The 21,293-nt window shown below is 35.1% G+C and overlaps 1 protein-coding gene across 1 annotated transcript in view; it reads right to left on the bottom strand.

Moving 5' to 3' along the window:
- Positions 1 to 1,583: 1,583 nt before the first annotated feature.
- Positions 1,584 to 21,293, bottom strand: part of LOC110699055 (DNA-directed RNA polymerase III subunit 2-like) — a 29,436-nt gene continuing 9,726 nt past the window's right edge. The window contains exons 18-38 of the mRNA XM_021876549.1: positions 21,118 to 21,228; positions 20,913 to 21,029; positions 18,490 to 18,606; positions 18,002 to 18,082; positions 16,035 to 16,139; positions 15,881 to 15,961; positions 15,665 to 15,796; positions 15,512 to 15,556; positions 14,285 to 14,362; positions 13,900 to 14,039; positions 13,709 to 13,799; positions 10,813 to 10,934; positions 10,364 to 10,499; positions 10,157 to 10,287; positions 5,948 to 6,073; positions 5,817 to 5,872; positions 5,290 to 5,360; positions 3,864 to 3,948; positions 3,679 to 3,782; positions 2,518 to 2,646; positions 1,584 to 2,320 (exon numbers count right to left, since the gene is read on the bottom strand). Coding sequence (XP_021732241.1) covers positions 2,270 to 2,320; positions 2,518 to 2,646; positions 3,679 to 3,782; positions 3,864 to 3,948; positions 5,290 to 5,360; positions 5,817 to 5,872; positions 5,948 to 6,073; positions 10,157 to 10,287; positions 10,364 to 10,499; positions 10,813 to 10,934; positions 13,709 to 13,799; positions 13,900 to 14,039; positions 14,285 to 14,362; positions 15,512 to 15,556; positions 15,665 to 15,796; positions 15,881 to 15,961; positions 16,035 to 16,139; positions 18,002 to 18,082; positions 18,490 to 18,606; positions 20,913 to 21,029; positions 21,118 to 21,228 — 2,109 coding nt within the window. The 3' untranslated portion in view covers positions 1,584 to 2,269. The remainder of the gene's footprint in view (positions 2,321 to 2,517; positions 2,647 to 3,678; positions 3,783 to 3,863; positions 3,949 to 5,289; positions 5,361 to 5,816; positions 5,873 to 5,947; positions 6,074 to 10,156; positions 10,288 to 10,363; positions 10,500 to 10,812; positions 10,935 to 13,708; positions 13,800 to 13,899; positions 14,040 to 14,284; positions 14,363 to 15,511; positions 15,557 to 15,664; positions 15,797 to 15,880; positions 15,962 to 16,034; positions 16,140 to 18,001; positions 18,083 to 18,489; positions 18,607 to 20,912; positions 21,030 to 21,117; positions 21,229 to 21,293) is intronic.

Here is a 21,293-nt window from a genome sequence, read left to right as displayed (position 1 = left end):
AATGGTGGCCATGAAAGGGGAGGAGAGAGATTGCCCAGATTGGAGCAGGAAGGGATGAGGGAGAAGAAGAAATAATTTTATTTTTATTTTTTATATAAAGTATTAAAATTAAAAGACTAATTTAAAATAATAAAATTTTAACCAATAAGAGAGTGCCACGTGGCTTGGCAACCGGTCATAAGGGGTATGGCCGTATGGTGACCTGCAGGGGGTGGTATGGGAGAATAAGTGTAAAGGTAGGATTATTTAGGGTTAATTGAATGGTTGGATTATTTTGGGAGAACCGACGAAAGGTTGAATTATTCGTGTTAAATTATCCTTTTTTAATTTTAAACCAATCACATGCTGACACGTGTATGAGTTATGTGTTACAACAAGTCGTTGACTTGGTATTGACTGGTTGGGATCACTAGAGGCAAATTAACCACACAGTTGAGATTATTAGATAATAAAATTTAGTTGTGATTATTAGAAGTAGATTGCCAATAGTTGGATTTATTAAATAGTATTTATCCAAATAAAAATGGGGATCATGCATGTAGGTATTTTGTTCTTCGTATTAAAAAGAGGAGAGATAGTGAGTACGAGATTATGGTTATAGATGATAAAAAAAATATGAATAAAAGTTGTTATAACAATGAGTAAAAAAAAAAAAAAAAAAAAGGATGAAAACAAAAAGTGGGTAAGACTTCAGAAAAATGAGGTAGTCAATTTTTTTTAATAATATATACTATTATTTAATTAACGAAAATTTCACCAAATGCCACTGAGCAATTTAAAAATTCACCAAATGCCATTAGGCTTTTCAGAATTCACCAAATGCCACCCAGTTTTTAAAAAATTCACCCAGTGCCATTAATGACCAACGGCCGTTAACTCCGTTAGTAATTAGGGGTTAATCATGACACGTGTCATGACATAATTGGACCATTTATCTTAATTCATAAAAATTAAAAAAAATAAAAATAAAAAAAATCCCCAAAATTTTCCCAGCCACCCCAACCACCGCCTAACACTAACCCCTCCCCTCATCTCGCCGGAAAACGGCCGGTCACCACCGAAACCACCAACAATCGATCGGGCGACCATGTAGCTCCCCACCTGACCCACCGCCGACCCCCAAAACCACCCACGCTGCTCGTCCCGACCCCAAAAACCACCTACATATCCGCCCCGACCCCAAAAACCACCCGTAAAAAGCCCCTCCTCCCTTTCCCCACCCTCAAAATCGGTCGTTTCGACGGTGGGAGAAGGGAGGAGGGGCTTTATACTAGCGGTTATTAGGGTCGGGGCGGTTGTGTGGGTGGTTTTTGGGGTGGGTGATGCTCGTGTTTGCGGTTTAATGGGGTCGGGGCAGTTTGTGAGGGAGGTATTGGGGGTCGACGGTGGGTCAGGTGGGGAGCTACATGGTCGGCCGGTCGATTGTTGGTGGTTTCGGTGGTGATCGGCCGTTTTCCGGCGAGATGAGGGGAGGGGTTAGGGTTTGGCGGTGGTCGGGAAAATTTTGAGGTTTTTTTTATTATTTTTTATTATTTTTAATTATTTTTTGTATTTTTTTTAACATTTTTGTTTTTTTTTTAAATTTTTATGAATTAAGATAAATGGTCCAATTATGTGATGACACGTGTCATGATTAACCCCTTAATACTAACAGAGTTAACGACCGTTGGTCATTAATGGCACTGGGTGAATTTTTTAAAAACTGGGTGGCATTTGGTGAAGTTTGAAAAGTCCAATAGCATTTGGTGAATTTTTAAATTGCTAAGTGGCATTTGGTGAAATAGTCGTTTAATTAAATATTTAAAAATTAAATATTACATTTACCTTTGAACTTGATCATAATGCTAAAGAGAATAGTAAGTGATGCGCACATCATATATATACACGACTATTTCTAAGATCAGTGTCTACAAAACTCCTAATACGGGCATATGGCAACACACCCTCCAAGAGTCATCCCTGGTTTAATGCAGGGCTGCAGGGGTTACAGTGCTGCATGTGTCCTGAACCTATTCTCCCTCGTATGATAAAGCAACATTTGGTCACAATAGAGAAAATCCTGGTTCCCGCTATTGATGTATTTGGTGGACACTAGACCACATCCCCCACAAATGTCAATTGGTCAAATGCACCATTTTTCCTTATGTTGCTACACTCATTTTATTCACAATATTCCGCTCATTAGCTGATGGAGATCATGCCAATGCCATACTGATATCATTACAATATTGCATCTCAGAGCTCAAGTGTTTTAAGAGATAGTAGCAAATCAAACATCGGACAACTTCAAACGAGGAACTATGTTCATCGATTGGAGTTCCTGCAAAAAAGAGAAGTAACTTGTCAAAAATATTTTACTAGAAACATGTTAAGTCACAATCAAACAACAAAAGGGCTTCCTAATGAATTTTTATCTTACCATTTATAAATAAATAAATAAAATAAAAACATTACTGTTACATTTATGTACTTCGTAATTTTTTTAGGCACTGGGTTGCATGGGGAAGTGGAATTTACCTGAAACAGGAGCTTGCAAGCATAGGGCAATTTCATGGTGGATATATTTTCCCCATTTTTACAAGCACTGCAAATACCAGCTTTCAGTTTATGGTTGTAATATCCCAACAATCCGCATGATCTACAAACCTGCACAGATTAAGGATGAATAGGAGTTAAGCAAAACTGCAGCATGCCAGCATGCAATCTAATGACAGATCATATGAATTATACAGTTACAGAAAAAAAATGTTTTAATTAAACACTGGTAATAGCTGATCCTGGAGAACATCCATCCAATATGAAGAACATAAAAAAAAAAAAAAAATTCAACTGACTCTCACCCCCACCCTCTCCTGAGCAGAACAGGGAATTTTTTAGGCATGTCAAGAAGTAAAACATAAATACTTTTTAACAATAGAAAATTCAGCAGATTTCTACACTACGTACACGGATATTCAATATTCTGTATTCATTCTAACTTAAACCTCTAAAACAAATGACTCTTCTTATTGTGTTTTCTGACTATTATTCTTTTAAATATTTATGTCACTGATCAACTGAAAGCATTTGCTGTTTAGTCCCTCAACACAAATAACATTCCAGCTTTGTAGACTGAGATAACCAGAAGAGAACTTGGTGAATAGCTAACATGAGATAGCCCCAAAAGCAAAGGTGAATCAAATGCTTACTCAACTTCACTGGAGAAGACAGGAAAAACCCATTAAATTGATGCTGAAGGTGAAAAATCAAAACCCACTCATCCTCCCATTTATCCCTGACAAAAGCTCCTCTATTTCATCTTATTCAAGAGCTGATGCATCTCTTACTGGATCAACTGAAGAAAATTGTGTGTGCATCTCTCACATTGCATTAAATATACCATTTCCAGAAACCCTTTTAAACTGAATAAATTCTAAACCAATCTCTCAAATTTACATGGATAAATTTCCAATATTGTCCGGTACATTGAACACCTTTAGTTACGGAACATTAACGAAAACACAAGAAGATAGCAGAGCTTTCTCCTTGCAACAAGCTAGAATGAGGAAACAGATGGTCCCACAATATTATTACTCAGTAAAACAACTAGATAGCATCTCACATTTACTAGGATAAGTGATATCCATGTAGAATGAGAATAGACAGCAACAGGTTCTAATTACAAACATATGTACTTGCCTGAACTTGAAAGGGATCACTTGAGAGCATCAAGCGTTCATAAATCAGATTGCTAGCACCATAAGCTATCAAACAATCACGCTCCATTTCGCCAACCCTTAATCCTGAACAGACAATTTGGTGTCAACGAAAACAGAACTTTTAGCAGTTTATAAAGAGCACAGTTATATTAGTAATTTTAGTACCTCCATTTCTAGCTTTCCCCTCAGTTGGTTGCCTAGTTAAGATAGCACGAGGACCAAAGCCTCGCGCATGCATTTTATCCAACACCTGTTAGCACCAAAAAATGGAGCAATTAGTAGCAAAACTTCGGTACCATAACACGCCACAAGAAACTAGAATTGTTCATGAAAGCAAGAGCAGGGATATAGTACTCAGTATTAAAAACCAAAATCTTTGATAGTAGAAAAGATCCCGAATAGATTACAGAAAGATGTGCATCCAATTCATGAACACAAAACGAAAAGATTATTTTTTTCCCCCTATTTTTATTCCTGCGGTGGGGATGGGGGTGGGTGGGGGGGGGGGGGGGGGGTTGGAGAGGAGAACTGAAGATGATAGAGGAAACTACAATAAGAAGGATCAGAATTCCATCAAACTAGAGAAAAGAAAAGGCTAAATCAAAGAAATCAGTGTATTAATAGTACTCAAAGTCAAAACAGGTAATAAAAATAAGGAGGGAATACTACTAGCTAATAAGGATGCCAAAAAAGACAACTAATCATAATCAATCCTATTCCCCTCTAACCAAAGCACCCATAATAGCATAAAAGTCAAATGCCCAAAAACTTTACAACTCTTAAAATCTAAGGTACTACACCCAAATACTTCCTCCGTTTCTTTCTAGATGCACCATTTATTTAAAACGGAAATATCATAAAAAATTGCACCCTTTTCTTATCATGGTTTTTTTACAGGACCTATATGCCCCTACTTTTCACATGGTGACCAATTCCCAGTTGCCTTAATTCATTTAATCTTCTTTGCTTAAAATACACTTCACAGACCCCTACTTTTTCTCCTAATTTATTGTGCCAATAAGAAATGGTGCAACCAAATAGAAATAGAGGTAGTATTTCTAAACCCTAGAATCCTGGAACCACGGAAAATCTACTTTATCATTACAAGAAGAGGTCCCCTTTCTCTCCAGTAGAAAGCCACAGATTCCATGCATGAGGATGCAACATCTTTCATATAGGAAAGTTCAAAAATGTATTGAGTTTCACCAGACCAGCAACCTGCTTAAGAACCCAGTCTCCTAAAAAGCTGGTGATCGGGAAAGGTCCTAAGTTAGGAGTTCTATCTAGGAGGCTATAAATTGACAAGTAAAGAAACTCCATGAATAAGTCAACTTGTCTTGCGAGCCAAACAAAGATGATCAAGGTATAGAAGTGGGGAGAGAATAGTAGAAGGTTATTTATCTTCCTACTAAGCTGTGCAGAGCATTTATATTAGTCGCTATAGAAGCATGCGAATCAACTTAACAAACAAATCTGGGGACGGGGGTGGAGATGGGGGGGGGGTAGAAGAAAAAATTACTGCAACATTTTCATTGTATGAAGTAGATTTCATGCACAGTAAATAGTTGTCAAAAGATTCAAATAATCTCACCATGTGTTTTAATTTTTGATAGTAAATTGGCCCCATGAATATATATGCTTGCAGTGGTTCTCCAGTTATGCCTGAAGCAAAAGTAAGAAAATTAAACTTACATTCATACTATAATAATTTGCAGACAAGGGGGGAAATAGAGGGTAACTTTTCAATATCATATTTTTTAGCTGAATAACAGCAGTAAACAATGAAATGAAAGCTCTTTAAAGCTGTGGACATTGAATGTATATTGGTAATAAAATTGATAAGCAAGTCACAGACAATTTTGAAGTTAACAATTTGGTAATGAAAATTTTCTCAACACTTGGGAAAGATAATATCAGCCACAAAAAATTGTAAAAATATATTATATAGTACATGAAATATGGCTTCATATTTCATATTCGAAATAAATAATATCCAAGATATTGTAGAATGTTGACACTTGACAGAAAAACTAATGGATATAAGAAAGAAAAAATGCAAGAGAGAGGCCAGAAATACATATCTCATGATGTAAAAAGGTTTAGATGGGAAATAATAACCTGAATAGAGGAAATCTTTGCCGCTGTAGCTGAATCCATGCTTCACTAAAGTCTCACTGGGAAAATGCACAAACTAAATTCAGAAGACATCTTGGGAAAACCAAAACTCTATCATACAAGTGATACAAAACCTTATATCTTCAACTTTATCGGCATGGCCACTTGGTTCACCAAAGGCACTTCCATAGTGATATCTGCCGCATGAAACTCCAGCTTTACCTCCCAGAAGCTCAATCATCTTCCCTACAGTCATTCGACTGAAAAAAACAAAGCCACACAAGCACATTATATATAAACAGATTACAATCAAGCATAAGATGCCCGTCTATATGATCAGTTTACAATACACACATATTAAGCAAGATATGTTACCCTACCAAAGATATAAATCATGTAAACATGTCCAATATCAGTTCATATTCTAGTCATGTCCAACAAGGCAACAACACATGATGTATACTATATAGATTGTTGAACAATAATGATTACCATAACATCGAATAATTTTCTCCATGCTCTCCCACAAAAACTTCTAAAGCATTATTTGCCAAGTGCACCAACATATATATTTAGGCATCCCTTTCTCACTAGTTTTTTCTTCACACACACACACACACAACTCATGCAATTAAGTTACTTTGAAGACATACTGAAAGTGATTTTTTCCGCCTTTTGAAAATAGAGAATTTTGCCAAAGAGGGAAAAGCCACAGAACTAATACGAGGACATAAAGCCAAATAAAAATTATAGGAGTAATATTATGTCAATAACAATCAATCAGATAAAGTATATAAAGCCTTGAACAGATTCCAGTTAACTCCAGCAACTGAAATATCAACCACCAAATGCTTGCTACCTTAATTGTATTGAACAGATTCCAGTTAAACTCCAGCAACTGAAAAACGGTTTTCTATCCAGCCAATTAGGACCACCCAATCCCCCCAAAACAAGCATTCATCCTCTTCTTCACCTTCAAACTCCGACATTTACTTCAATTCAATCCTCACTCACACAATCCAGCAAAACCCTTTTATCCTAATTCATAGTAATTACAAATCATATTTCAGTGAATCCTACAATTCCATGTTTGAATTCAGGGCTTTGTTTACATTGAGCTATAAGACACAAACCTTCTCTTTTTTGGGTGAAAAGGAGAAGGGGGGGGGGGGGGGGGGGGGGGTTGGGTTGATACTTGTAGTTCTAAATTTTTTTGAGATTGTTGGGTGAAATTTAATTTTCTTTTATTCTCATCTGTTCAAAAATATTTCAAGATTTTGTTTCAAAACTGAGTTGTGAAATGGCAAGTTGCAAAGTTTATTGGATGAGATTAGGATGACCCCAGTAGCAGCAGCAGAGAGAGAGAGAGAGGGACAGACTGAGTAGTGATTTTTATTGGGGATGAGTATATTATTGCTATTTATGGGTCAATTTGTAATTGGCTGCCATCTTGCCCTCAACTTTTTATCCTTCAAAGTAGTTTATTGGTGTAAATGACAGGGAAAATGTAACCTCTCCTCCGCACTCCCAGCACAACCAAATAATTATTAAAATAAAAGATCCTTCACTGCACCAACAAAGGCAACAATACCAAAACCTTAATCCCAAAAGGATAAGGTCAACTACATGAATGAGGAAATTATCTCTTGCGCCATCAAAAACCTATTCTTGCATTCACTTCAATCTAATACAATTGTGCTATGTGCTTATACAAACCCATTTCCTACATATCGTTTTAACTTCCTCCATAATCAAAACTTTGCACTTCAGATCCTACATTACATGTCCTTCTGTTTATATGTAATCAAAAACCATACACAGCTATAACAAGAGAAATCTAAATAAACACTATTAACTCAAGATTTCCTATAAGAAAAATAGATAAGAAAAAAGGAAGATGTTCTAAGGACTACGGAACTCTAGCAATTTCTTCAAGATTAGCAGTAGAAAACAAAAGCTTTTAACTCATTCATCTCCTAAATGAAAGAGCTCTCTTTAAAATGTAATTACAACAAGAAATCAAACTATCGTCATTCCACAAGTAAGGTATAGTGTACATAACATATAAGATAGAAAAAAGGATTGACCGAGCTTTCTCTACAAACCAACCTTCTCTATTTTAAATCTGGTAGTCTGCCAAGGGAATTGATAACAGATACATTGTGGAGGGCATTAAAGTCCAACACTAATCGTATGTGCGTATTGGAGGCACAAATGAGGTCAAAGACCAAAAAAAAAAAAAAAAAAAAATCATGGACCCCTTAGGTATCTAAGGTTCTCTAATAAGAGTGGCTAGACAATATCTATCAAGACCTACAACACAATGCGTAGGTATTAAAGTAAGACAACAATGTGTAGGGGGCGTTGATTTTCATCCAGTGATCATCAATTTCTAAAGAAGTTCGCTTTGGTTTAACAATTACCCCACTGAATACAAAAACATAATAAGTAACATAGTAATTGCATCCAAAGCCTAACATGAAAAGGAGGTTAAATTTAAGGTATCGGTTGGTTGATATAGGAAATTAATTCCCATAGGCAATTGAATTTCATTGGAATTAAATTTCCTCTTTCAATTTCCTAGGAATTGCATAAAGTTGTTTGGTTGTAGAGAAGGAATTTGCAAATCACGGGAGTGTTAAATTCCCGGGGAGGGCTTGGTAATTTAATTCCTACATATTTCACTTTTTATAGTCAACCAAACAAACCCCCCGTTTTTAAATTCCCATGATTTTTCAATTCCCCACATTTTTTATTCAACTAAACAAGGCCTAAGAGTCGAACATCACTAATGCTTACTAAGGTTGGATTTTAGCCATCACTGATCATACACCCTCCCCTAACACCCTACAAACCCCCCTCCCCCAAAAAAAAACAAAAAAAATAAAAGATCTCCCTTTTCAAATTCTGTAGTATATATACCAAACTCACGTAAACCAACATCAGCTTGCCCCAAACATTGTAACAAGATGGAATTAATATCCCTTAAAGAAAATCTTTATGGTTGCATTAGAACAATTAGGATATTCCCTAGAAGAAACACGGGGTTTTGCATTCACATAAATTTATTACCATTAAGTGTTGACTTCCCATTCTTTTATACAGATGCAATGACAACAATCAAATAGTTCCATTCTACCTTTGACATAAGCATATATTAAATTTAATTTATAATCACTGATTTCTAGCTTTAGCAACATGACACTTTTCCTTATTTTTTATTTTTATTTGGAACATTGTTATCACTAGTGAACAATAATCACAAGTAGGAAAATGAAGTAGGAAATAAAATTGCTAAGAGGTAAAGAACAAAAGGAAGTGGACTTAAGTCCAAATTATTAACACAGAAGGTTTAGTAAAAAAATTATACAAGCCTTATTACAGCTATGTATTAAAAGTTTTGTTATTATTTTCAGTACTTCTCAAAGGGATAGAATATCATTTGTAATCCACACGTGTGGCTATCTAAGAGGGCTGCTCTTGCAAGGGATAATTTCAGAAGAGAGTTTCTCGCTTAGCCTCAATGCCCCGGGGGGAGGGGGGGGGGGGACTATTAATCCTTATGAAGCTATGTGATTGGTTCTTAGTCCTTTTCAAAACCACATTCACTTTCATTGAAAAAAATAATTTAAACATCTAAAAGAAAATTATAGACTCCTACATATTTATCTTGGCCAAACACTGTAAGATGAAGTGAAGTAACATCATAGAGATAATGAAGAAGCATACACTGTAAAGAGAATATAGATTTCCACTAAAGAACTTTTTGGGAAAAAAAATAATGTATGTTTCATGCCAATTACACCAAATAAAAGCAAGAAATTATTTGCAATTTGAAATAGAATCTCAAGGAATAGGCATGCAAGTTGGTAGCCAAGATGATCTTCTCCTCTTATGCCTCCCAAAGAAGTCAACTGCAAATGTTTATCAGAGTCTGCGAGCAAACCTAGCCAGTCCCAAACTCCCAACCCAATAGTTTCCTATATAGTAAACATGAAAAAGCTATTCCTCCATGTAAGAGCATATGCCCCTGGATTCCCCAATAACAATGCGCAAAACACACAATTGGTAATAAATATGATTCCCCTCTGACAGTTAAACTTTCTAAGAATACATTTCAGTAAAAAAGATTAAACTTGTAAGTTTGGTGTTATAAGCATCAACTTCTTCTGTTATCTATTGTTTTGCAAAGTAGAATAAAATTACTGTGACATCAACTAAAATAAATCAACATTTAGAAGAAAAGCTTAGATGACTAAAGTCTAGGGAAGTGGTTCTCATTCATAACATCAAATCTTGTCTACATCAAATCTTAGTGGTGGTGGTGTTCAGCACAAGAATACCTTGGAAACCCATGGGGATTCATAATCAGATCTGGACAAATGCCACGCTCAGAGAAAACAAAATCCTCTTGCTGAACAATGGTACCACATACACCTTTCTGCCCATGTCTGCTGCTAAACTTGTCACCAACCTGCAAGACAGAATGAGTGTGTGTTTTAATATGACAAATGGATGTTGTATTGAAAGATGAATATAATTGCAGTTACCTCTGGACGACGAGTTTGGCGAATTATGAAATTTATACACATGTTGCTATTCTTGTCTGCGAAGAGTGCCACTCTATCTATCACTGAATTATCTCCAGCAAGACCACTAAGTTTGAAAGGTGTTGGTCTATACTCACTGGAGAAGCCATACCAAGTTACATCAAAATGTTACTATATGCAGAGACTACTGTCAGCTTTAAAAGTTTTAGGTGTCCCATAATAACGTTCCACATAGTTAATACAGTAAAACATTTCACATAAGAAGATTTAGGAATGGACAAGAGGAAGAGGTAAAAAGAACAAGTGATTCATTAAAACCATGTGCTCCTTAACCATTCTTTATCTTTACTTTCCTAAAGAGCCTTCCTTGAGATGGTTCTCCAAAGTAGCACAATATTTTGGGACAGGGCATAAATAAGCAACCGGAATAAAATGAAAAATCAAACAACCTATCTGGTATCACTCCTGAGGTGATTGGCCCCTTTGTAATCTTTGGTGTGGACTTGTTAACTAAGAAGTCATCTTGTCGAATGATTTGTCCTGGAGCAGCAATACCATCATCATCCAATGCCTAAACAAGTAACAAAAGTTGCTTAGTGAAAAATGCTATAAAAGTGTTAATTGTTATTTGGAAAAAAGATTATTTAATCTATATGAATAGAAAGCAGAAAATACATAGGAGAATTAGTCCTCATAGCAGCAGAAACAGATTACAAATTTGTAGTCCACAAAGATGCTAAACAAGTTAGTTTATCCTAGAAAGTATATCACAAGTTGGAATGATTCCAGAGACTATTTGTGCATTCCGTTCTAACTATTAACTACAGGCAAAACAGCATCATCATAAAACATCTGCTTTGCCTTTAAAAGACCAAAACACAAATTTACAACAATAAAAAAGTACCACGGATCCAGGACTACCTGTACACAGCAAACAGCTGCCTCAAAATATTACTCATCACCTCACAATGAAGGAAGGCAGGCAAGCACGACTCACTATTGGCACCACACAACATGCACATGTCCAGCAAAAGAGCATATCAATAATGTTTATTCTACCCAAATCCAAAAGCTCTTACCTTAAGAGGAACCTGCCCCTTCTAATAAATTTGTCAACTGGGAAGAGAGGATAACTAGGGATGTAAGCAAACCAAAGACTTGGAAGTTGAGCAGCCCAATAAATCCCTCAATCACCTTCTAGAATCCTCAACCACTGAGAAAACAAAGGTGTTCATTTATTTCCCCATCACATTGATGGCTCCACAAATGAAGATCCCAACCATTACAAGAGTGGAATAAGGAAACAGGAGTGTAAAGTAAAGTGGATAAGTTATATAATTGAGGGAAATAGACACAAAATGGTTACTCCAATTTCTAACTTCCTCCCAAAATGTATATGTGTTAGCCATCATCTGTCTAATGTGTTGGCTATGAATGCACAATGTATCATGTGTTAGGTCATGCCAACCCAAATGCCCAAGAGTAGGCTAAATTGGTTTGATGAGTAAAGATTTAACATATAAATAAATAAAAACAACAATATTTCCCACATTACCACCAACACGGCAACACAAGAAGGATATTCCTAGCCTTCCAAATGATGACTACAAAACGAAAGAGACAACTTCCACTCTCCCATGTCAGTTTTGAAACTTATGATTAAACCAATTTCTACCAATATATAGCTCTCCATTTAATACAACAGCACAAAACTTTCATAGGACCCTAAAGAAGTATACCCTAAATTCCTTCTTACAATGACTCTTGCAGTATTCCAATATTTTACATGTAAGGGTGAAGATAACTCATAGAACTTTCACTCTCCCATGTCAGTTGTGAAACTTATAACTAGCAAGTCTGGGTAGGGTCCAGTGTCCAATCAGGGTCCTTTACCCTTTTTTCCGCTAATTTTTAATCGTATTTTTTAGTGTACGATTGTATATATCACGCAAAAAATTTAAAAACTAATACATGAGAGCATTAACAATTAATTTGACAAATCGTAAAACAAGCGGTGAAGTAATGAAGTCGAGGACTTGAGGTTTCTCTGTTTGGAAATTGGAACTCAATGCGAAATTGGAATATGCGGCAAGCCGGCTATAAGCTCCTTACGTACTTAGGGTTTTACAAGTATTATTTGATTTTGATTTTTTTTTTTTTTTAAATTAAGTAAACTGGGCGGGTCTAAGTACGGGTCTGGGTTTGACGGGTACACGAGTAGGGTCTCGGTCCAAATACAATGTACCCGGACCCTAAACCCTACTCGGTACCACCTATACTTATACCCATACCCTACCCGTACCCATAGGGTCTATAAAAATTGGACCCATACTCGTATTTTAGGGTAGGGTCCGATAAGGACTACAAGTGTCCTAACCCATTGCCATCCCTAGATGTCGATGAACATGGTGTTGGAAATTGACCCACCACAAATCTTTCTTTCACACAAACGAACACGCCGACATATGACCAAGTAGTCGCAATTTGCCACCATAGATATTAAACAATTTTTTTGGGTTCTACAGGTGGTCGGTTTTCGGGTGAGTAAAAGTGATTTTTAAGAACGGACGGGGCTCAATTGGGTTAGGGACGTCGAAAAATAGCCAAAATGTCCTTAGAACGTCCCCATCTCTCATCCTTGCCATACCCAAAAACCCTTCCCGTACCACTTTTCAAGGAAATGCCATACATCCCCTGTACAGGATATGGCACATCAATGGTGTACCCGTGCTTCATTGTGTAAATCTACTAGTTGCCTAGCCACATGTATGTGGGATGCCCCAAACATTCCCAAGTCATCTATATTTATAGCTACCAAAAATATTTCTGTATGATGCACACCATAGTCATGGAAAAATATTATTACCATACCCCGGAAAAAGCATAAATTGGATTCACATATAAGAGTAATGTCTATACATTCCAAGTTCCAACACAATAAAGATCAAGGCTACGCAGATTTGATTATAGTTGCTCACAAAATCTCAACACCTCCTGAGAATATTTAAAGGGTAAAAGTAGCATATCTTTTGTGTTTCAACAACTTTCCATATTAGAAATGTTTTGTCACCCTACTACAACAATGGTACATAGGTTGTAATTTTATCAAAATTAATAAGTGACAAATGATAACTTGACACAGAATATTAATTAATTCATTGCCTTGAAAAAATTTCAATCCCTAACACCCCCCCCCCCTTCCCCACACAACTTATAATCAACAACACACAAGCATGCACACGACCCAAAAGAAAAAAGAAGAGCAAAAAACGCAGAGACATTTCACAAAGTGGCATGTCACACTGAACAAAAGATATTCAGATTGTCAAAGAATTGATGTATTACCTGCATTCTTTCTGCAGCATATCCTTCTCTTGTAGGGGGTAGTATTCTTTCAGATGCGTTATTCTCGTACCTCTGCATAATTGCACTCTTCCTATCAAACGGCAAACACAAGACAAGATGACAAAAAGAAATCAGTCATTGTACAAAATTGAAGAATATAAATTAGTCACTTGCTTAAATTTAAATAATACTTCTTCATCACTATACAACGCCCAAAACCACGATCTAATGATGATTTATTCATAACTATAGCATCCTCTATATCGTATCCAGTATAGCTCATTACAGCAACAGTTGCATTCTGTCCAGCACCAAGCTTATCATACTTCACCTGTAAATAAGTACAAAGCCACATGCTCAGAAAAAGTCTTTGGCTTTAACAGGCTGTTTCTATTTAGCTTTTCCAGTCAATAACCACCATTTGGTGAAATAGACTCAAACTCATATTCAAAGGAAAAAGGCAAAGTTAAAAAGGGGATCCATGCTCATTCATAACACTCGCAATAAAAAATTCTCCTCTGAGAAAAAATAATATAGATCGGCAAGTAGCCAAGTACAACAAGTTAGTGAACATACCAATTCGATTGTTTTTGTCGTCAACAATGGTCTTTGAGGATATACTAAAAGATATAGTAATGTGTCCATCCTGAAGAGCTACATCATTGACAAGCAATAACATAATGTGCAATTAGCTCATCATAAATCAATATAAGCAAGAGGCAGTAATTAAGTCAAGATTATAACGAAATGAATACAGGGAAATATGTGTCCTTGATGTACTCCAGCTTGTAAAAGAGTACAACAAAAATCTAGACAGCCAAAAGTATCTAAAGAGAAAGGATGTTCATAGAGCATGATCACAATAATATGTAAACAAAAAAAAAACATGGCTACAAAGAAGATCATGCATAAAAAGGTTGAAACTAAGGCATCCAAAAGCGCCTTGAATCCCTTGAGACTAATTTTCAATATAACTTCTGAAAAAAAAATCTTTAAATAAAATTCAGATGGAGATAAAAAAAAAATTAATAAAAAATTAATAAATAATATATGATCAATCATGTCAGAACAGGATGGTGCAAAGAGCCAGAAACCAGTATCGACCAGTATCTTACCACTTCAACCCGCTTTGGCAGTTACAAGAGCATTTAATGCAGTTAAACCAAAACATCTGATAAATCACAAAATCTGTCTATTACAGACATTAGAGAGTAGTATTACTTAACAAAGAGTGCTGCAACAGCACATAATTTAATTGATTCAGAACTCAGCCAATAAGCGACAAGAAAGCAACCAGGTATCCAAAGATGAGTAGCATTACTCTCTCTCAAAGACTAAGTGCACTCCCTAACACCAACTACTAGTAATTCAGTTTGGTCAATATCACCCTTTATATGAGAGTTTTTATTAAAAATCCCATCGCACATGAATTCATTCAATACCATATTTTACAAAAATGTAAAGTGATTATTGCTCTGATACTTAAATTGGCAACTCGATGAACCTTGTTTAAACCAAGCAAAAAGTTATGGACATCTTGTTAAGGTCGTGGGAGATATAATTATTGAAACAAACATATGTTAAAGCTTCAGCCTATCGTACTCTATCTTGGTCAGTCCTGACAACAAATTTCTGTATCTTAACTTCCACAAATAGAGTTACAGATCACTAACAAAGCCAAAAAACAAAAGAATTAATGACCATGGAAAAGTATAAGAATAAATCTGCACCGCAAAAAAAAAAAAAAAAAAAAAAAAAAAATAGAATTGACAATAGAAAGAGCATGATGAGATGGATACTTGCCTGATTATAAGCAATATTTCCCATGGCTTGCTTTCCCATAGCACACTAGAGAGCAAAAAGAAATTCCACAGTTAAGTAGAAGGATAGAAAAGGAAGTAAAGAAGTACTTCTCAAGTTCTTATTCATTTCCAGTTAATAATGGCTGATACATGCCTGATACGTATTTCTAGGCGACTGATTGTGATGGGGATAAGGGATCAACCCAGAAATAACACCCAAGATTGTGAACGGCTCAATTTCGATATGAGTTGTCTCCAGTTGGGCTTGGTCTTCATACAATGCGATCTAACAAGAACACATATATATAATTTTTACATTGCATGGAAAAGCCAAAGATACGTATTGCAATTAAGTAATTAAGAAGCTAACCAAGGCATTGTTTTCCTCATTAACATCTAGATACTCGATCAAACCCTCACGCAAAAAGTCATCAAAAGTGCGCACTCCATCCTACAAAAGCATGATGGTTCGTTTAGCATAATTCTATTTTTTCGTTACCATGTTAATGCTGCACCTAATTCACCTGTAGCTCTTTCATATGATGATATTTGATCCTTGATACACCTTTATCAGCAATTACAAGTGGACGACAAACACGACCTCCATCAGATGCAATATACACACAACTCTGCAAAATAACAAGTATATTAGATTCACATATCATAAGGCACCGGGTAAAAGCAAATAATGTCACACCAGAATGAACAAGCTACATAAATTGTAAAATTATCAAGAATAGTCTGTCCACAAAATAACCGTGACACTAAAGATCCACTATTGCCTACGATATTTTCAAGCAATAGAGTAAAACATCTATTTTTTGGTTCAATTCACAAAGAATAGAGCCAATTGCCGATGAAACGCTGATATCATCAAGACATTAGACATCTAGAAGCAGAAGGCACGGCATTTAAATTACAAGTGGCATATTTAGCTCTCTCTCTCTCAAGAAAATCAAGACTTTAATATCAGCAACATTAGGTAGGCTCTCAACGTTACCATCTCCTGTCTTATATCTCTCATAATGCCATTTGAATTTCGTCTTTATTTCATTCATTTGGGCCCTTTTCACTTCACCTTACAAGAATAATATTCATCATAAATAAGCTTTAATCGGCAAAGATCAATTCCAATAGGTAAAATTTAGCTAAGATCTGTAAGAATCGTTGGTTTTATAAATATTATAGTGAATCTGTAAAATTTAGAAAAATAAAAATCAGTTTCAACAAATAAAAAAAGCATAAATATCAATTTCAACATGTACAAATAAATAAAACAAAGTTGAAATCACTAAAAGAAATCTGATTTAATCAGTACATATTAGTTTATGTGGTAAATAGTTTCTGTTAAAAAGAAAGCAGTTGAAGAAAATAGAGCCCTAGTCTAGACGCCGACGTCCCAACCAAGTGTCACCACATAGGTTAAATTTGGCTAAAACATAATCCATGGCATTTTCATAAGTCTGTCATCATATCTTTAGTGGGAAATATATAAGGGTACATGATCAAGTCTTCAATACCGACAACTGTGGTGAGGCACATCATCACTGAGGCATAAAAGCATGTTACTGAAGCACAACAGTCAATAGAGATAAAGGCAGCTCTCACTAAAACAAAGAGGGATGAACCAAAATAAAGAGGCTTGACAAGTGACAGGCTGTTAAAGTTTATGCCATACAATAACCGACAATAAAAGGCTTGACAAGTAAGAAATAAGCAAAAAAGACTTGCAATACACCCACACCCTCCACCACTCACCTTGGTGTACAGCAGGAGACCAAGGAGGGGACAAGAACAGCAGGCGTATCAGGACAGTCACACCACTCACAAACACAAGCAACGGCTCCCTAGTGGCAAAGCAGGGCTGTTGGATAATTAGCTTTTACTATGGTAACTCAGCTAGGTGACAAGTAGTAGCAATTTAGCAATTAAGGCTTTTTTCATTTATGTAGTACTTGAAGTAGTATAAGTAGAGGAAGTCTAAAGTAGATTAGGTATCCAGAAAATTGTAAGCAAACACTTGGAGAGTAATGGCCTAAAGCCGTTGACGCTATTTCGCAAGCTTTAAGCTTTATCAATCAAACAATCTTTTGGCCATTTTTTATTGTTCGTATCCCGTAGTCAGTTACAAGACTTCCCAAACATAGGGTTGACTAGTTGAATAAAAAGTACTTCCCAACAAAAGGCTAGACAAATTAAAAATGCAAAGAGAAAAGTCATTCAATCAATTTCTTCTGAAGCACTAATAACCCACATGCTTTCATACAAACTGACAAATATTATGTCAATCAGTGACTGACAAACTACTACACAAGCAATTTTACTAAAAGCTTTAAAAAAAACTTAATTAGATAAGCAATAATACAGATCACACAATTACATAATAATCCAAGCCATATAACCTTATAATAAAGCAACAGAATAATCATAAGATACAAGTTCAAACAAGGCTAGTTAAAGAATTATTATCAGTGGCTTAGAGCAGAAATACCTGCTTCTCGTTAACAAAAACGCTGACAAACTCGCCAATCTTTCCAGATCTCCTCAATCTTCTCAGGGCAGAGGCAAAATGCTGATTTTAAAAGAGAAAGAGAGATTAAAAAATCTCAATCCTAGCAACACATTTATAGCAGCTAAAATACTACAGAAATTCTCTTCAAACATAGCTCCACAGATAGTACTCAGCCTTAACACATGCCATATACTGACCATTATTTTAACTAAAATATAAAAATGGATGTCATGATTCATGTCTTTGAGTTTTTCTTGACGTATAACTAAAAACATATACATAACAAACATAATAGATAATCAAAGATACCAATGGTCAGAATCATGCATTGGAAACTTTGTCCTGTCAAAGTCTAACAACTATAAAGTTCAGGAGTAATAGATAAGGCAACAATTTATCCACAAAACTCTATGTAGAGCCTGGTGTGACAACTATATTGAGACAGAGGGAGTAGTAACCATATATACCTGTGGCCTTCTATGCTTGCCAAGAATAAGCCCATTGAAAATCACAAGAAATGAATTTGGCGAGTGCAGTTCTTCTCCAGAGAGTAGTTCCAGGTCCTCAACACCCAAACAGTAACACTATACACAAGTTTCAGATATAGAAAGAAAAGATAAATAACAGGGAAAAATAGACATTTTTTTCAGATATTGAAAGAAAATGATAAAGTGCAGGAAATATAGGCAAAAATGTAACCAATAAAATAAGAATTCGGGCATAAGTTTGATACAATGGTACAAGAATTAAGAACAGTGTCAAATTTATTCTAGGAAAAGAACCACGATAGAAGTAAAGGGGGATCCTGTTACTAAAAATAAGGGTGGGGAGCCTAAACTAGATATAACGGTCCATATATAGTAGTTAATGTTAATCATAGTTTTGAATCGTGGATGTGATCACAGTCAAGGTAATTGTCGCGAAATCACATTAGTTGGCTATGCCGCTATGCGGGTGCTTTGTGGCAAATATTCTACTTTGTACAATGCAGTCGTGATGAAACTGCCAAACTCAAACATTATAAGTTTGTTCTTGGATGAAACACAAACTAACCTTTAAGACATTGCTGATGTGACTTTTGCAAGTGCTCTTTTGCACCTTCTTTTCACAAATTTAATCACCTTTAAACTTCATATTTCACATATTTCTTTCATAAATCTTGATTCTTGTAGAGTTAACGAGCTTAAGCAACTTGGTAAGTCATAGGCTCATAATTTAGTTTTAAAAGGCAATGTGACTTTTGTACTATTCATCACTTTGTTTGACCAAATATTATGATTTAACATTAAGACAAAAATAGTCATGTGGGGTCTAATTAGATTCGTTTTGTAATATGCTTTCATTATATTAACTTTTTTTTTTAATTCTTATAAAATTATAGATATTTAACACATAAAATGTGCTTTGATATGTGTAATTTCATCCTTGTTGTAATATTACTACAACAGAGCAAGGTAATAAAAATTATAAAAGGTCCTTTACAAAAAAAGTAAATATATAGGGGAAGGCTCTTGTGAGAATTTTTCTTATGTGAGAATTTTCATATGTGAGAACACTCTTTATGTTCTAAATTTTTACTCGTATGTTCTAAATTTTAAATCTGATGTTCTAAACTTTTCCTTAGGTGTTCTAAATTAAATCAAATGTTCTAATTTAGTACTCACATGTTCTAAACCATAAATTAGTTAAGTTTGATGTCATAAATTTTAAATAACTTGTTCCAAAATTTTAACTTATATGTTCTAAATTTTAAAACGTGTGTTCTAATATTTTTAATTATATGTTCCAGATTTTAAAACGTATGTTCTATTTTTTTTTACACGTATGTTCTAAATTCTTTACTCACACTTTCTATATTCTATATCAGTTTGTTCTAAATTTTTCTTCACATGTTCATAATCTTAAGTCAGATGTTCTAAATTTTACTCATATGTTTAAAATTTCATAAAGCAAATTTTTTAAATTTTTAATCACTTGTTCTAATTCTAAAATCAGATGTTCTAAACATATTACTCACACAAATGTTCTAATTTATTACTCATATGTTAGAATTTTAATTTGAGTCACATGTTCTAAATTTTAACTCGCATGTTCTAAATTTTTACTCACATGTTCTAAAATTTTACTCACATGTTCTAAATTTTAAATCACTTCTCATATAAGTATGAATTCTCACATATGGACCTATTCTCACCGGATCCCTCCCTATATATATATATATATATATATATATATATATATATATATATATATATATATATATATATATATATATATATATATATATAGGAAAGGTAGTTTAAAACCCATTGTCGCCAAAGTGAGGCCACCTAATTGTCTAGATGAGACATTTTAAAAACTTAGAAAAAGATTACATTTTCCCTTTCCAAACTCTCCTATACCCTTTCTTTAATGGTATGTTCTCTCCTTTTAAGTTGAATATGCCTAATACTTACATGTCCCTCGCTCTTATATACTTTGCTATTAGTTTTTACCAGCACTAACTTATTCACAAGTACAGGATTGGAATTAGCTGCCAAAGTCGTCTTTTTAGGCCAAAAATAACAAAGTTTTTTGTATAATTTACCTTTTACGACAATTCGCGGTTTGCAGGGGATATAGACCAATTAGATAAAATTAAAAATGGCATCTACATTATTTGGGCAGAGCAAAAAAGAACAGAGAGAGTAGTATAATACTGAAAGATTATAATAAGTTATACGCTAGGAGTTAGGGTCATGAACAAAAAATGACTGCTTATGAATGACCCATTTTGTAAATAACCTGACTTGAACCTAACCTATCTGACGTATTTAACTCAACTTCAGAACAGTATGGTATAGACTACTGAATCTGTAAAAGTTCATGAATTTCCACAATAAAAACATACCAGAGATACTAATGGGCCTTCCTCTTCATCAGTGGTAACATGAGTCATCAACGCCAAGTTCTTTACCAATCCACAAGATTCACCTTCTGGCGTATCACATGGGCAGAGCATACCCCACTGCAACAGGACAACACAATTTTCTATTCAAGACCAGAAGCTTAAAAGACTTATAGTTGCAGAGCTAAAATCTCATAGAAACTATGACCTGGCTAGGTTGTAAAGCTCTGGGTCCACTAACTTTCCTCGACTTCTCAAATTGTGGTTGAATTTTGGTAAGGAAGCCCAATGCTTGAATATAAGATAGCCTAGCAAGTACCTACCATATCCACAGGCTCAATCACTAAAAGCTTCATCATACCAAAAACAGTAATTTACTAAAAG

The sequence above is a fragment of the Chenopodium quinoa genome, unplaced genomic scaffold (assembly GCF_001683475.1).
Source record: "Chenopodium quinoa cultivar QQ74 unplaced genomic scaffold, ASM168347v1, whole genome shotgun sequence".
Taxonomy (NCBI): Eukaryota; Viridiplantae; Streptophyta; class Magnoliopsida; order Caryophyllales; family Amaranthaceae; genus Chenopodium; species Chenopodium quinoa.
The sequence above is the reverse complement of the archived record's forward strand: the minus strand, read 5'-3'. Positions and strand labels throughout refer to the sequence as shown.